Source organism: Neophocaena asiaeorientalis, unplaced genomic scaffold (assembly GCF_003031525.2).
Source record: "Neophocaena asiaeorientalis asiaeorientalis breed wild unplaced genomic scaffold, Neophocaena_asiaeorientalis_V1.1 scaffold141, whole genome shotgun sequence".
Taxonomy (NCBI): Eukaryota; Metazoa; Chordata; class Mammalia; order Artiodactyla; family Phocoenidae; genus Neophocaena; species Neophocaena asiaeorientalis.
Genome location: NW_020174267.1, coordinates 1515267 through 1532342, shown reverse-complemented (window position 1 = coordinate 1532342; position 17076 = coordinate 1515267). Strand labels below are relative to the sequence as shown.

The 17076-nt window shown below is 39.1% G+C and overlaps 1 protein-coding gene across 1 annotated transcript in view; it reads right to left on the bottom strand.

Annotated features, from left to right (window-relative positions):
• The window catches only part of GPC6 (glypican 6), a 1061298-nt gene that overhangs the window by 784320 nt on the left and 259902 nt on the right, over positions 1-17076 (bottom strand). Inside the window, exon 2 of the mRNA XM_024755297.1 lies at positions 7844-8002. Within this exon, the coding sequence (XP_024611065.1) occupies positions 7844-8002 (159 nt within the window). The remainder of the gene's footprint in view (positions 1-7843; positions 8003-17076) is intronic.

The following is a 17076-nucleotide window of genomic DNA, read 5'->3' as shown; positions in this document are numbered from 1 at the left end:
TCACACTTAACAGGAAGATCTAAGGATTAAGCCTCATTTTAATAGGTCTGTTCCTGTGGATAAACTAGAGATGCCACTTCTAGCAACACAATAATAAAATGCTGGGTGGAAGCAGAAGCTAAGTGGCCTTGACCTGAGTTAAACATCTCTATAAGTTGTGTTCATCTCTGCAATTTGAAAATGGTTATGTCCTGTGTAATTTACTACTGTTGAATTCGCAAGACAGAGTGGCAATACCTGTTGGCATTGTTCTATATCTAGAATGAATTCACAGTCTGGAAATCTTCACCCTGTATGTGCTCAAGTCAGTTCTCTCTTTTTTTAAAAAAATTTTAATTACATACATTTAGAAATCACCCAGAAGTGAGAACATTATAATAAAGCCCCATGGACTCATCAACCAGCTTCAACCATTATCACATTTATGCCCATCTTGTTCTTTCTATCTGCCCACTTCAGGGACTCCATCAGGACAAGGTACGTCATTTCAGATAAAGATTCAGCTGCACAATTTCCTTTTGACTCTTAGAAAAGCATACAACACTTTTCTTATTCCTTTACCCTGTTATTTGTTTGGAAAAGGGAGATGTTACATTGTCTCGGTGAAGGAAGAAAGCCCGTTTTTATTCCAATTCCATATCACTTGAGAAATGATACAAAATTCCAGTTAGAGAGTGAGGGCTTATACTGTTTCCCACTGCACACCACACCTAACAGGAGATAATGAGGTCTCCGTCATCTTTACACACACCATGCAGCTGAACCAGTCCACACTGAGCTACTGTGTTCTCAGGTCTGAAGACAAAAATGTTTCCACTGAGCTCTAATTTACATACCATTCAATATTTTTCTTGATTTTCATTAAAATAAGAAAACCTGTTTTCTCTATCCAGTGGCAGATCAATTCAACTGAAATAAAATTTCTCCTGTAATTTAGCCATACTTACTCAAAGGATTAGTGAGCCACTGTCAGCGAACAGACACTTGTCTGCTCATTAATATTCAGGACCAAGAACCCTTCTGGTAGGCTGGTTTCAGCCTCTGATAGAGTAATACTTGAAAGAAATCGGCTTGTCTGTGAAACAGCTGCTCAGCCAACCCACCATACAAGGGAATTGGTGATAATAAGATGATAATATTACAACCACACTGAGAGCTTAATGTTTCCAGTTACTCGAAGGTGTGTGGTGCGGGTGTAACAATTAGAAAATGATTGGTAGTCCATCACAGAGGACACAAAGCTGCTGATCAGTGGTGTTTCCTTAGTTTTGAAAGATCTGTCCAAAGAGAAGAAAGAAAGTGAGAGACAGAGAGAGAGAGACAAATTTCACTTGTACAAAGATCTGGGTTCTTCATGCACTGCAATTTAAAGAATGCCCTGCCATGGATCATCTATTCCCACATCAAGCACATGGAAGGCATTTGTGATTTATAAATCTGTTTACTAGTTCTGGCAACGCTCAATCCCTGGCTAGCTGATTCTTGTTTTTGGAAGGTCTGCCTTTTGGGAGAATTGGCAAATTACTTTCCAATGCCAGTGAGACCATTTCTCCAATTTCTAAAACCCAATTCAGCGCATCCTGACTTCCAGAGGAGTGTCTCCCAGATGAAATACATGTCATTGAGGTGGTGGCCCAGCAAACTTCAAGGAGGCATTTGGCTAATTACTTCCTACGCTGATTAACATGATAACCCTTAGGAACTACAGTTAGCTTGTTATTCTGTACAATAAACAAGGGGGCTAGTAGCAAAAGAAATGGAAATATCACATCTATTTATTCTTGAATAATATCGTGGAAGTGGTGTGTGTGTTCTGAGTGTGCTAGGATATGGGACGTAGTCTATAACGGGTGTGTTTGCCAAACTGTGCTTTATTTAGAAATTACTTATTACTCTCAAATTCCTAGAAAATCTGCCTCCCCTCACCCCTGCCCCCCTGCCAAAAAATATATATATATACCACATGTCAACGTGGAAGGTAAAACGTTGTTTAAGGAATAGCAGTCAGTCGAGGACTGTGGTAGATTAGGATGTAGAATATTCACTCCTTCCCCCATCTCCACATCTCCATGGGGATTCTATACACCCTGCCTGTCAATTTTGGGAATCACCATGAGATTTGCCTTGGTCAATGGAACCTGAGAAGACCGCCTGCCAATTCTAAGCTAGGTCCAAACTTCACCATGAGAAGAACGTAGGCAGAGAGCTGTTTCCCAAAGACGTCTAGAACAGACCAGACCAGATCCGTGGTTTAGAGGCAGGCCTAGCTGAGCACAGGCCAGAACAGCCAAACTCCAGCCAACCCAAAGACGCATTCAAGGAAAAAGACACGCTTCTTGTTTATGCCCTGAAATGTTGTGGTTAGTTGTTACAAAACAATAGCAGACGGATATAGGACCAAAAAGGTTTCTACAGGTTATCTACGTCATAAATGTACGCCGAATGTCAATAAGGTAACACTGTTGGGGGACAATCAACGGTAACTATGTTTGCACGTCCCAAGGACTCTGTGGACACGCAAACAAAACCTCTGGTGCCTGTCACCTCTTTAACCATCACCACCTTAAGTCACTCTTTAAGGGTCCTGTGTGTCCCATCTTCCAAAAGTCTTCTCTGGTGCCTCTCAATAAAATACTTGACTCCTTCCTTTGGACTCCTTCCATTGCACTTTTACTTTATGGCATAGTTGATTCTGCTTCCTTAGTGTTAGTTTTATACTTATGTCTCCCCAACAAGGTATACTCTGTGACAGACTGACCATATTTTAGTCACTATTAGTCATATTTGTATCTACTATACACTTAGTTAAGCGCCTTCTATACAGTAGGTTCTGAATAAATGTTTCCAAATTGAAATCTCACTCACACATACACACACATCACCCATGTGACAGGAAATACAGAAGATTCTACTACCATAAGGAAAACAACTTAGGAACTTTTGCTTCTGAAATAAGTGTATTCTGTGAGAAAATTAGACCATATTTTAAAGATATTATTACATTACTGTCATCTCTACAATATATAGATGAGAAGTGATATTTAAAAAGAAAACACATGCAGATCTGCAGCACAAAAATATTATGCCACCATGTATAAATTATCCCCGCATTCAGTAAAGATGAGAAGTCTGAGGATGTTACCATGGAATAAGTTCTTTGGGAGGATTGAAATTACTGCTCAACGTTTTTTTTAATTTGCTTTAAAATATATACTTGCTGCCAAAATCTCCAGACAAATGTGTATCATTAAAACACGTAAATAAAAACCAGGAAGGAGAGTAAAATAATAAGGCCGAGAACATAAACAAAAAACCTCATATCGAGCTTAAGATGTGAATAAATACCAGCTCAAATAAATCTGAAGAAAAAACTGCCAAAAGAAAATACCCCTTCAACTAAATGTTCCTGTCTCTGAATAATCTATACTCCATACAGGATTCTGGAGGAGAGGGTACTGGTGCCTACATCGAGAGAGAAGCTACCAGGGCTTCGTGAGGTGAGAAAAATAAATAATATGCCTTCATTGATTTAATAACATTTTTTTGGCACAAAACACTCACGTCCCTTTAATTTAGGGACGACCTTCAATGGAATAAAAATATGGCTAGATTCTTTACCAAAAAAAATATGGCTAGATTCCAAAAATATGGCTAGATTCTTTACCCACCAATATCACTATTTCCTTGTTAAAAGAATATCAGTAATTTTTAGCCAGTGTCCACTCAAAACAAATAAAAGCTGAGTTAGAATTTCAACTGAATATCGACTTGCTATCACATTACTATTTATAAATCTGATGTAAGTCAAAAGCATCAAGTTACAGTCTTGGTTTCATCTTTCTTGGTGGAAACTTGGCAAGTCATTTACTCTCTCCAGGCTCCAGGTTCCTTGAGGGCTGGACTATATTTAGATGGGTAATTTTCGTTTTTTAAGGATAAAAAAAAAAAATCTCTTTCCACTTTTCTCTGTAAGACATTTCCACCTCCTCCCCACAATTAATGGGACAGAACCGGCAGCGGGAGATAGAGGAAAAGATGTGGCTGATGGTGAAATCTCAGCACATTTGGGGGCTGGAAAGCATGAGAGAGATTATGGGGTAGTTACAGCTAAGAGCAAGGATCCAGGAGTGCTCAGCCTGGGACGGGTTGCTGACTCTGCCATTGAGTTTCTGTGTGGCTTTGCCCTGCAATTCACTCGTGTTAAATAGGTTAACATCTGTAACGGGCAAGGAACATGGCCAGATGTTGCCTATTATCACCATTAATATTATCAGAGTATTGGATTGTTCTCCATTTTCCTAGGATCCTAACAAATTAGACACTTAGAAGCATGACAGCCATTAGGATTTAGATACAAATACCAATAGGACAGGTCAGACAGTTACTAAACACAAAAATGCTAGGAAAATGAGCGGATACACAAAGATGCTACTTTTTCTGTATTTTTATATGATTCGTTTATTTGTTTATGTACTTTTGGCTGTCTAGGCTACTTGGCAGAGGTGAGAAAGGCAAGAAGTAAGGCAACAGAGTTGTGATCATTCTTCCAGGTGTACCTGGCTGGGTCTTCATCCATAATTTTAACCACTGGGTGTGTTAGAAAACCTGGGCTTGGTTACAGAGAAAATTGAGAGCATCCCTGTGTATTTGAGGGAACATTTGCAGTGGCCAGGCCCTGGCCAACAGGTGAGGGGCTTGCAGAGATGTGTAACGGCAGCCAGAGGTGGAGATTTGGCCAGAAAAGGCAGAACAAACAAACAAATAAAAACCTTGTAAGACACTTGGAAACGTACCAGTGCCAAGAACATAAACTTTTATTTTATATATATTCATCATATTTCAACTCTATGTTTAAAAAGAAAAAGAGCTACTCAGTTATAAGGAAATTCTCTGCCAAAGAGGGGAAATTTCTGCAATTGATATTATATAGTTTTTCAATTCACTGCCTCTCACTACCCTTTTTTTCTATTCATTGCCTCTCAGGCACACATTTCGGCTAATGGGGCTATGGAACAAAGCAGGGCCATTTAAGAAAGTTGGGGAAAATTCATATTCATTCAGGTTTAGCTTCTGACCATGCAATGAATATTTATAAATTTATACAGTATCTTCTAAATATTACTAAAGATATTCATAGAAAGTGGGAAAGAATATGACAATAAATATAATCTTATGTTCTGTTACATGTTTTTGAATTTCAAATTTTAAGTCACCTCTGCCCCAAAATGACAAGCTAAATGGAATCAAAACATTTCTAGTATAATAAGGAATGCCAGGACTATAGACTAATGATTAACAGTGATAGAATCTAGCCTCTCTGAATAGAGTATGGACTGAATCACATATATTAGGTGCAATTAAATTAGTTGCTGTACTTATTGAAAATAGGAAGGAAAGTTGTCACCTTCTCATATAATACAGAATAGGAAGCTACTAAAAATAAACCTGAAGTCTCTCAAAGCACCATTGGTCTCATCTGGGAAAATAAAACTCAGAGGGTAACATTCCACAGCTGATCCCAGACAGGGCTCCTCTGCACACCAACTGACAGTCATCAGTAAATGCCACGAGGAAGTGGTTAAAGAAAGTAAGGGGACAAATGGAAAACTGCCCGCACGAATGCACCAGCGTTCCTGAAAGGTGACTTAGCAGGATCGCCTTTGTGGGATAAGAAGATAAATCATACAATTGCATGGCTGACCTTCATGAAATTGCCTAATGAAGGATCAGAAATTATAATGGTGACTTTTAAATTTATATATTTTTATAATTTTTTAAAGATAGCTCTTCAGAAGCTGAGCTCACCAGGATCACATTTAGATTTTAGCTGAACGCTTCCTTGAAAAAAATCTTCTCTCCCATCCCCGCCTAATGCAACTACAATGAAATGCACTGTTGTTAGAGAGTTCATCACCCTCTACGTCAGATTGAATCTTAGCAAAATCAATGTCTTGTCAAACCAATTGACATAATACCCCTAAGTACATTAGAAAAATTTAAAACGTACCTGTATAGAGAGAGAAAGACAGAGAGAGAGAGAGACAGAGAGAGAGGGAGAGACAGACAGACAGACAGACACACACACACACACACACACACACACACACAAAGAGGGAGTGGTTTCTTTAGTAAGAGTAATGAGATCTGGGGTTACTAATTATAAATTCAAAAATATTGAAAGTCATTGATAGGAGAATACAGGAAGTACCTGGCTCAGTCTTGCTGAATAGCTTTACTCATTAAAAAATACAAAATCAACTCCCCATAAATCTACCTTAAGTCTAATATTTTTATTTAAAGGAATATATATTATGTACTGTGAATACTGCTCTGGAATTATTCCTACTTAATTTTGGAGCACAGCTTTATAAAAGCCCTAAGAGTTGTTTTCTAAAGAAGTAGGTTGAAGTCAGAAGCAGCAGATCACCCTCACCTGCTTTTTGTAACAAAGAATAAGGCCTTTCAATTTGCCTCAGTTTGAACCCATACATTATAGTTCCTCAAACACAGGAGCCCCTTCAGGGGCTCCTGAAGGTCACTGGATTTGTAATCTGTCAATCAAGGCCAACTCCCAAGTACTCCTAGTTGCACTTAAGGGAACAACATTTGCAGCATCACTTCTAAATAAAGTTATTTTCATATACACCCACATATACAGTTGAACACAGAGCGAGAGACAGAGGAAGAACGTGAAGATGCTGAAACATACTTGCAAAAATATACGTCCCTTCAATTACACGGAAAATGTCACATTATCTTGAGTACTGAAACACCACCAGGTGGACCAGCCTTTTAGAACCTCGAGCACTGATTTAAAGAAATTGGTGTGGCCAGTTTAAAACAGCAATGAAACAGAACATTTTGCCTACTACAGAGAGTATTAAAAAAAAACAAAACAAAAAACCCAAGAAAAAAAAGACGAACTTTGGCAAGGTTTTTCTGAACTGGATTTGTTGTGCATTGATTGGAAAGGCTGGAGGAAATGAATGAAGGTTCTGTTGCCCTCGGGCAACTTCCTAAAACCAAAGGCGCACAAAGAAGGGTCCCTACAATTTGCAAGTCTGGTTTACAAGGAGCCATAGTAAGGTGCATTCATTTCACAGAGCACTGACAACTTTCACCACCTAAGAATATTATCTTTATCATTTTTATTGTTCATTCAGTTGATAAAAGTCAGATTGCTTTTGAATATCTTTCTGAGACTCTGATGGGAAAATTCAATGCTGAAAACCTAGTAATAATTACTTTCACCCTTTGTGCTCTCTAATACAAAATGTTTATTTAACAAATAGAATACAGAAATGCAGTCGACTGCTTATTATCAAGAAATAAATGAAGGGTCTAAACCTTCTGCTGGATGCATTGCACCTACAGTATAAAATGTAGTTATACTATAGGAAGGGAAAACTCTAAAATAAAGGAGTCTATGTCACTGGGCATTTTAAAACAAGCCTGTCCTCTTAAAAGTGATGTTCTATTTCAAATAATTTTAAATGACATTTAATGACTTCAAAGCAAATCCCTAGATGGAAACTGAAGACAACCTATGGTGTGACAAAACCTGACTTAGAATCACTCTAATAATGAGAACGTAAGCCAAATCATTCAGAATAAATCTCACAGGCGAACCACAAATGCCAAACAGCTCTTTGTTAACTCAGGTTTTTTCCAAGACATAAAAATTGTCAAGAGCGCTCATGCCTTTTCTAAAAATAGACACAGTTATAAATGTTTAAGAAGGAGAGAAAAGCTTCCACTTAAAGAAAATGTTTTTCATATAATATCAAGACTCTCGCATCGAAAAGCGCACGCAGAACAACGAGAAATAAAAACTGTCACCTACCGTCAAATTTCTTGTGCCTGGACACGAAAGTGGTGCGCACAAAGTGACTCGTCTCCTCCACCAGGTTTTCAAACTCCAGTTTGCTTTGCTGGCTTAGCTTGTCTTCCATTTCCGTGGTGCAGCACGTGTACTCCTGAGGACAGATTCTTAAGTGTTCCCCTGCAAGGAGTACGTAAGCGTCAGCATGGAATAATAAGGGGCTCAGGGAGTTTGCTTCTCTGACATCTCCCTCAAATCCTGGGGTCCTTGTTCCACCAGCCCCCCAGCCCTCCCCATGAACTTTTATCTGGGCCTCAGGGTATCTAACCTTCCAAATACTCCAGACTGAAGTTGAACCCACCCCATGGTTTGAATGTCTATGACCCCACAAAATTCATATGTAGAATCCTTACCCCCTAAGGTGATGGTATTAGGAGATGGGGCCTTTGGGTGGTGATTAGATCATGAATGGGATTGGTGCCCTTCTAGAAGAGACCCCAGAGAGCTAGTTTGTCCCTTCTGCCACTTAGGGACACAGCCAAAAGATGGGGTCTGTGAAACAGGGAGCAGACCCTCACCAGACACTGAATCTACCAGTGACATGATCTTAAACTTCCCAACCTCCAGAACCGTGAGAAGTAAATGTTTGCTGTTTATAAGCCACCCAGTTTATGGTATTTCTGTTGTAGCAGCCCAAAGGGACTAAGAGACCTGACATTTAGTTCCAGCCCCTGTTATGTAAGGGAAGGTACATTAAAGACCCCAGAAGATCACGACGATTTTCCTGTTTTCATCTGAAATGTACCAAGTAACGCCGGGTGACAAGAGATGCAATACAGTTATAAATGTGCTTATCTTTGGAAACGCCGGGTGACAAGAGATGCAATACAGTTATAAATGTGCTTATCTTTGGAAACCTGAAGTGAGGCAAGAGACATTCAGCCCCATCACCATAGTCTGTTAGACAGCAGGGCCAAGAAAAGATGGCAATCATTCGCTGTGTTCTGTTTCTGCTCATCCGACCGTCAGAATGCATCAGCTTTCCTCCCAGTGAAAGCAAGTGTGATTTTAATGGCTGGTCTCCTGTGCCACATGTTCCCTCGGTTAACATTTCTTGTCAGAGAGAAAATGTTCTCCTGCAAGGAGGAAGGCACTGATGGGTTTAATTAATGCTTATGTTGTATGGAAATGTAAAGCAAAAGGTAATGAAAGTCTTGGGTTTAATTCAATAGATTTATCTCTCGATATACTGGGCCACTTCTTTTGACAATATGGCTTTCTTCGGTGCTATTTGCAAGTGGAAGCCAAGCCCTTGCTTCATGAAATTAAAATGGTCTGTTATTGCATAAAATGTGAATTTCCAATTGATTCAGCTCCCTCAGTGTCAAAAATGCTTAACGGAGCCAGCAGAAGGAAGAAGGAAAATCCACCCAACATCTTGCTAAATAAAACCAACAAATTGTCCCTGTGATTAAAATCACTGTAGAGCATGGAAAAACCAAATGAACGAGTGCTTGATGCAATGATTACAATTCATTTATAATGTTTAACAGTTCTTATATAAAATTATGTCCCCATGACCCTGTTTGAAGTATAGGGTATCTGTCTCATGCAGTTGGATGCTTTAGTGCCTACTTAAAACAACCCCAGAATAAAAAAGAATCATGGGTCTGTATTAAAGTTAGATCTTATATAATTCCTGGAAGGGAAGGAGACCATAAAATATCTTAGGTATATTTTTTTTTAAAAGGAAAGGAAAATGCATTGTACTTGAGAATGATAAACATCAAATTCAAGATAACAGTTTCCTCCCAGGAGGAATTAGGATTTGAGAGAAATGCTCAAAAACTTTTATCTATAATCTTTTATTTCATAAGTTGCTTGATATTTACATGGTGTTTATTATATTACTATCATTACTCTTCTATACATTTAAAATATTTTGTAATAAAAACTTGGAAATATGTCATTAGAAAGTAATAGCCACCATAGTGGTGACAGAAAGGAGGGCAGGGGGTAGATATTCAGAAAGAAAACACAAGCTGCCCTTAACATTTGGAAGCCAGCCTGCCTGGTACCCACAGCCAGGTCACCGTAACTATTACACCTAAACAATCTCACAGAACACCCACCTCAGACAAGATTACCCTGAGACGAGGATGAAATGAGACAAAGCAAGGCCACGTCAAAATTTTGTCTCAGGGACTTCCCTGGTGGCACAGTGGTTAGGAACCCGCCTGCTAATGCAGGGGACACGGGTTCGAGCCCTGGGCCAGGAGGATTTCACATGCCGCGAAGCAACTAAGCCCGTGCGCCATGACTACTGAGCCTGCGCTCTAGACCGCGAGCCGCAGCTGCTGAGCCCATGTGCCACAACTACTGAAGCCCGTACACCTAGAGCCTATGCTTCACAGCAAGGGAGGCCACCGCAGTGGGAGGCCCACACACCGCAAGGAGTAGCCCTGGCTCGCCGCAACTGGAGAAAGCCTGCACGCAGCCAGGAAGACCCAATGCAGCCCAAAATAAATAATAAATAAATTAATTAATTAATTTAAAACAAATTGTCTCAGCACAGACAGAAACAAGGTGATTGTGCCATCTCCAAAGTACTAAACACCTTCTCTCTCAGGCAAAATGAGCCTCTGTACTTCTTTACCTTTTACAGATTGATCTTCATCCTAGTCTCCCTCCTTGCTGGTCACATTTATTGAGATACCTTATTATAGAACTACCTCTGCTTTCTGACAGCCTCCGATCTAGGGTGAGGCCCTGCTTCTTGGAACCCTTCCCAACATCACCCACCCAAATCCAAATCCTACAGAAGATTCTGTTGAAGTCCCTCTTACTGAGAAACCCTTTGGTTCTCCATGGTGTATCCTCACTTGCTACATCGAGTGGTAACTCAATTTGCTCAACTACAGGTGCACTCCTGACGAGTTCCTATTTGAAGGTATTGACCATGCCAAAAAGAGATGAGATAGAACAAGGTGAATTTTGAAATTTTCCCACATGTGATTCTGATACATCCCATTCAGAAAAGTAGTTCTAGAGTTGAAAACACTGGGAAGGAATAAGTATGGCTTTATCAAAAGCAAATGGTCCACAAATCACTAATTTTCTTTTTATAAAATACCAAGGCTAACTGATAAGAACAACTCTCTTTTTCCAGATTAAGTGGATATTTAATATTAACAACTTTACAGAATGTTCCTTTCCCTGACCTGTTATAAACCATTTTCTTAAATCCCCCTACTCCGTTTCCTATTTCCCCCCACTCCATTTCCTACTATATTATGCACAAATGAAATGTCCATTTCTCAAGATTTAGTACCTCAGGACTGCATTCTACTTCTGAATCATTACAACTGAGTTTACAACAAAATGCATGGGACTTCTGGTGAAAAACTGACCAAAAGAAAATAAATATTTTATGACCTGAGGGAAATAGTTGTATTTAGGATACTTGTGGAAGAAACCCTGTGGATCTACATTCATGAAATTAGATTGGATTGGAGGTCTAATAATCTCTAATCACTCCAAGAAAATCAGTATTCTATGTCAAGTGATAAATAAAAAGAGAAAGATACTTCTTAGTGGGACAAATTTAAACCAGATTTATTTCTTGTGTGTGTGTATATATAGTCATGGAAATATACGTAAGAGGCTGCCCTATTAACTCAAAGCAGTGTTAGATTTTTTTAATTGAACTAAAGTGTCCTTAAGAAGTCAACTCATGTCTCCTCCTCTGTACGGGTCCCTGGCAGAGAGATAATGAAAGAGACAGAGAGACAGAGATAAAAAAGATGGAGAGAGAAAGTGAACAGATGGGGAGATCACCAGAATGTTGACGAAACGTACTATAGGAAGAGTAACTCTTCGGTGCAAAGCTCTTCTTAGAGTTCCTAGGAAAAGACGACGACGATGTCCCCAAACACACAGGACCAGCGCCCATGAAACCTGTGGTCCACTGAGACTGAGCCTTGCTTCCTTCCTAACACATCACTAGGTGAGAATGTTGTGGAGGGATTAAACTCCTGAACAGCTCCTCTCTCCCCCTAATTTGAGGCCACTGCTAACTGCCAAAACAACCTGATGACTCTGAATGGCCAAAAAGACTCAGGACAACTGGACAATTTGTTGTGAGTAGGTTCATTTATTTATTTTAGTTTTGGCCCTAGAACAGGGGTGTGCAAACCATAGCCTCTGGGCCAAAGCCAGCCTACCATCTGTTTTTGTAGGACCTGTGAGCACAATGGTTCTAAAAAATCAAAAGAATGATATTTTGTGCTATGTGAAGTTTTATGAAATTCCAATTTAATTGTCCATAAATAAAGTTTTTTTTAAAGTTTTTATTAAAGAATAGTTGATGTACAGTATTATGTTACAGGTGTACAATACAGCGATTTACAATTTTTAAAGGTTATGCTCCATTTATAGTTACTATAAAATATTGGCTATATTCCCTGTGATGTACAATATATCCTTGTAGCTTATTTTATACATAATGGTTTGTACCTCTTAATCCCCTATCCCTATATTGCCCCTCCCCTCTCATAAATAAAGTTTTATTGGAAAACAGTCCCACCTACTCATTCATGCCTTGTCTATGGCTGCTTTAGGGTTAGAACAGAAGAGTAGTTAGACAGAGACCACAGGGTCTGTAACACCCGAAATACTGACTTTCTGAAATCAGACACGACAGCTACTTGGCTGTATAAAGAATTACCTCTCACCCTTCCTGTTCCAATTTCTCCAAAGAGCAAGAATACGAAACTTTTCTCAGTTTAAATACTTCCTGACACTTAAGAGTATTTGTATTAATAATGGGATTCTTCCAAAGCTGTAATTTATGAGGGAGAAAAATGTGTTGTCCTTTTAGATTTTCCCACCCACACTCCTTTCTCAAATCCCCTTAGGTTCTCTAGATGTTATCTATTACATAACTAGATACAATATTTAGCTCAACTGGAGTACCACCAGGCACCTCCAAGATCACTAATAATAAAGATACTAAATAGCTGGTTCCAGGCAGAAAATGTGGGATTGAAACTATGATGACTGTACCCTGACATATCAAACACGTATTGAAAAATCTATGTGCAAATCATGATGATAGGTTCACATCCTGCAAGATGAGACACAAGGTCAGGAAATCACCTTACACAGGTGCCTGCTTTCTTAGGACACCTGGAGTTCATGCCAGTGAATTCCTGAGTCCCTGTGTTTTTACAGAAATCTTCATTAGCTCTAAAATAAACAAAAGAAATCGAAAATGTGGAAGAAAGGCGTTCCACCAGGAAGTTAGAGAGTGAGCAAAGGCTTGGGGACATACAATCAGACCATAAACTGTCATCTGTTTTCCAAGACAGAAGAGATGGGGCTGCTCCTCCTACATGTTCCTTTCAACTATGTGTCACTCTTTACAACGCCTTTCCCCAAATGCCTGCCCAGGTGTTTGTTTTCACTCCAAGATGCTGAGGTGACAGCAGAAATGTGATTTCTGCCAGATCGAGCTCCCTCCAGGGATGGCCCAGGCTCTGAAAGCTGCCAGGAATAGACTTGGTGAGTGGCACGGTGGGAAAGAGCAGGAGACAGGAGGACCTCATTAACCACAGGAGTCAGCTTCTGTGGGTCGCCTGCAGGAGACTCTCTGCCCTCGGAGGTGACACGCAGGGATCTCAGAATGCACATTCCAAATAAACAAACAACAAAAATGAAGTACCCCGAATGAGTCACATTTCACAGACTATAGACAAACTCTTGGCTTTTATAGTGTTTGGGAGTGTGGAGGGAAATTACTACCCTGGCACTTCCTAGAAGGTAGGTAGGAAATCAAAACACTTTAAAAAGTACAAAGAAGATGGCAAGATCTCACAACACAGAGCACTTCAACGTCTGAACCTCCAAATACCATTTGATTAGAGTGCAATATTTGTCTTAGACTTGGCCCTCTTCAGAGCACACGTTCTATGCCAAAGTTCTCTCATCCTTGAACTATTAAAATCCCCGCAGTCAATTAGCTGTGTCTGGTACCAAGCTAGCGTCTCATCATTTGATATGTCACCTCAAATAAACAATCATTTTGTTCATCTAGTGCCTGGGAAGTTGACTGGAGCAAAGAATCCAAGGAAACAGGTTTAGGGAAGTAAAATACCCTAGAATAAGTGAACTTACAGCTAGAGTTTCCGATAGTTAAGAAAATTTAAATTGGAGCTAATAGCTCTGGACAGTTTTTGGTGTCATAAAATTCCTATATGGGCTAATAAGAAGTGGCAGACCTTAGGAAAGCAACGTTTTTCAAATGTATGCTCTAGTTCATTCTTTTAAGTTCAAATTCCCCAAACCTCCAAATAAGCACTTCTTCAACATTTTTTATTGTGAAGCGTTATTATAAACGATCCTTCTATTTCGTGAAGGGCTGCTTTTCTTTACCAAAGTTGTTCAGTACCATGATGACAAATCTTCAAACTTTTACACAAGTTCTAAGAAATTCAATTCATGTTCGGTATACTTCAGTGGATCTTATCACTCGAGTCACCTATAATAGTGTCATCCTTGATGTTGTCAACTTGCTGATAAAGACTTTACGTACTAACGCTTTTAGTTATAAAATTTTCACTCTGCATTTTGTAAAAATAAATCCTTTGAGTGGCACCCATGAGTTAATTGTTTAAATCTGTTCCAAGAATTGCAGAGAAACGATTTCAAACATTCTGCTCTAGATGGTATAGATCCCACCTCCATAGATCTTCTGTCAATGATTTGGGTCTTTACCATTTCCTTGCTTCTGTTATTTAGAAAAGCTGATGGTCTGGGGGGTGAAGATGGGGCATAGAATCAAGAGTGGTTAGAATTAACAAGGGGTGAGGGGTCTGGGGGATAGAGAATGGGCACTGATTGAATCAAGATGGTCTTACAGAGCATGCAGCAGTGAGAGTGCCAAAAGTGATCTTTCCTTTTTCTCACATCTTACTTTGACTCAATATATTATAAAATTGTTAACTCTGTCGATAAATAGAAGAGGTTTCTCCTTGCCTTAACGTGACATATCTTACTTAATTCATGCACGTAAAATTTTGAGACATTTAATGAAAGCGCTGTCCTAACACAAACGATCCTCAGTAATTTGTAAGTGCAGACACATATGCGTGCATACACATACACACACACAAGAATACATAGCATGTTCTTTCCCAGTATTTGTTTAAAAAAGTAAAGAATAGAAAGATTTCAGAAAAAAACATTATTTGCTGCAACTTGTCTTCTTTGGCATAGGAAATAGCTCAACAAAATTGTGGTTAAATTTCACAGGGAAAACAGCAAATCTTAACAACGATGTGATTCCACAATTCAAAATATGCCACAAAATAGCCACACAACTTATTACACCATTTTTTTGGTAAAAAAATTAATGCAAAGCCAATGTAAAATGTAATCTCAAAGCTAACTGATGAATCACACTGTTGTAGTTGACTGTTCTAAATCCAAAGGAGGAAGGGTATTTAATAAGAGTAAAAGTTTTTTGCACCTAGGTCACAGCAAAAGGGAAGAGATGAATTATTTTGTCATTCCTTGAGTTTTCTCAGCCTCTTCTCATCGTATCTCTGAATCTTGTTGTCATGGATAAAGAAGATGTGGTACATATGTACAATGGAATATTACTCAGCCCTAAAAAGGAATGAAATTGGGTCATTTGTAGAGAAGTGGATGGACCTAGAGACTGTCATACAGAATGAAGTAAGTCAGAAAGAGAAAAACAAATATCGTATATTATCACATATGTGTGGAATCTAGATGATCTTATTTGCAAAGAAGAAATAGAGACACAGATATAGAGAACAAACATGGATACCAAGGGGGAAAGGGGGTGGGATGAATTGGGAGATAGGGATTGACATATATACACTATTGATACTATGTATAAAATAGATAACTAATGAGAACCTACTGTACAGCACAGGGAACCCAACTCAGGGCTCTGTGGTGACCTAAACGGGAAGGAAACCCAAAAAAGAGGGGATATATGTATACGTAGAGCTGATTCACTTTGCTGTACAGCAGAAACTAACACAACATTGTAAAGCGACTACACGCCAATGAAAATTAATTTAAAAATTGTTTCAAGTATTAATATACTCAGAAAAACATTGGAGTGAGAAATGATCAAAAGGCAGTACCCACCCCAGAGGTGTATTGAAAATGAACTGGGGAAAGATGGACAGTGGAATTAATGAGCGTGCTTTCCCAAGAGATTCACCTTCTGATAAATAGCCATTCTGATAAACTCAGCAATCTCCCAAGGGGACCTTTCCTTTCCTACTCCTCTGAGTACTACATTCACCAGGTTGTATGTTCAATATAAAATGCTCATATAGGAAGAAGTTAAATGATAATAAAATCTCATCAACATCCAAAAAGTTAATTTTTAGTTTCAAGATAGTTCTCCGAGAGTGAAGTCCAGTAAAGAAATCTTGATCTCACTATTTCTGTCTTTCAAAATCAAACTGAAAGTTATCTAAGTACGGAAAACTTCAGCTATAATCTGTAGGTGTCTGAGAACAAGATAACCAAAAAGCCAAGTCAAGGTATCAGAAACCTCACGCCCTCATCTCCCCTTTCGTTGTGATGTACACCTATCTTTTTCTTACATTCTATGTGTATTATATTTTCAAATGGCTACTAAGTTCTTCAGAGTATAAATAGTGAGTTGTTTGAATTTAACAAGAAGTAAAATAGTATTTCCTCTAGCCTAGGAGCATCACAGAAAAATTACACTTTTGTGTCAATGTGTCTAGGCTACGGTACCCAGTAATTTAATTAAACATTAATCTAGGTGTTGCTGTGAAGGTATTTTGTAGATGTGGTTAAGATGTCTGATTTTTAAGTAAAGGAGATTACCCTCTATAATTGGATGAGGGCGGGCCTCATGCAATCGATTGAAAACCCTCATGAGCAAAAACGGAGGCTTCCCTGAGAAAAAGACATTCTGCCTTAAGACTGCAACATCAGCTTTGAGTTTTCAGACTGCCTGCCTGCCCTACAGATTTCAGAACTGCCGGCCCCCCAATCACATCTCTTGAGCCAGTTCCTAAAAATAAACCTCTCTCTCTCTCTGTGTATACACATACACATACACACACACACACACAAACACACACACATATGTAGGTTACACAGTATGTGTGTGTGTATATATACACACACACACACACACTGTACACACATAAATATGTAGGTGGTATAGCATGTGTGTG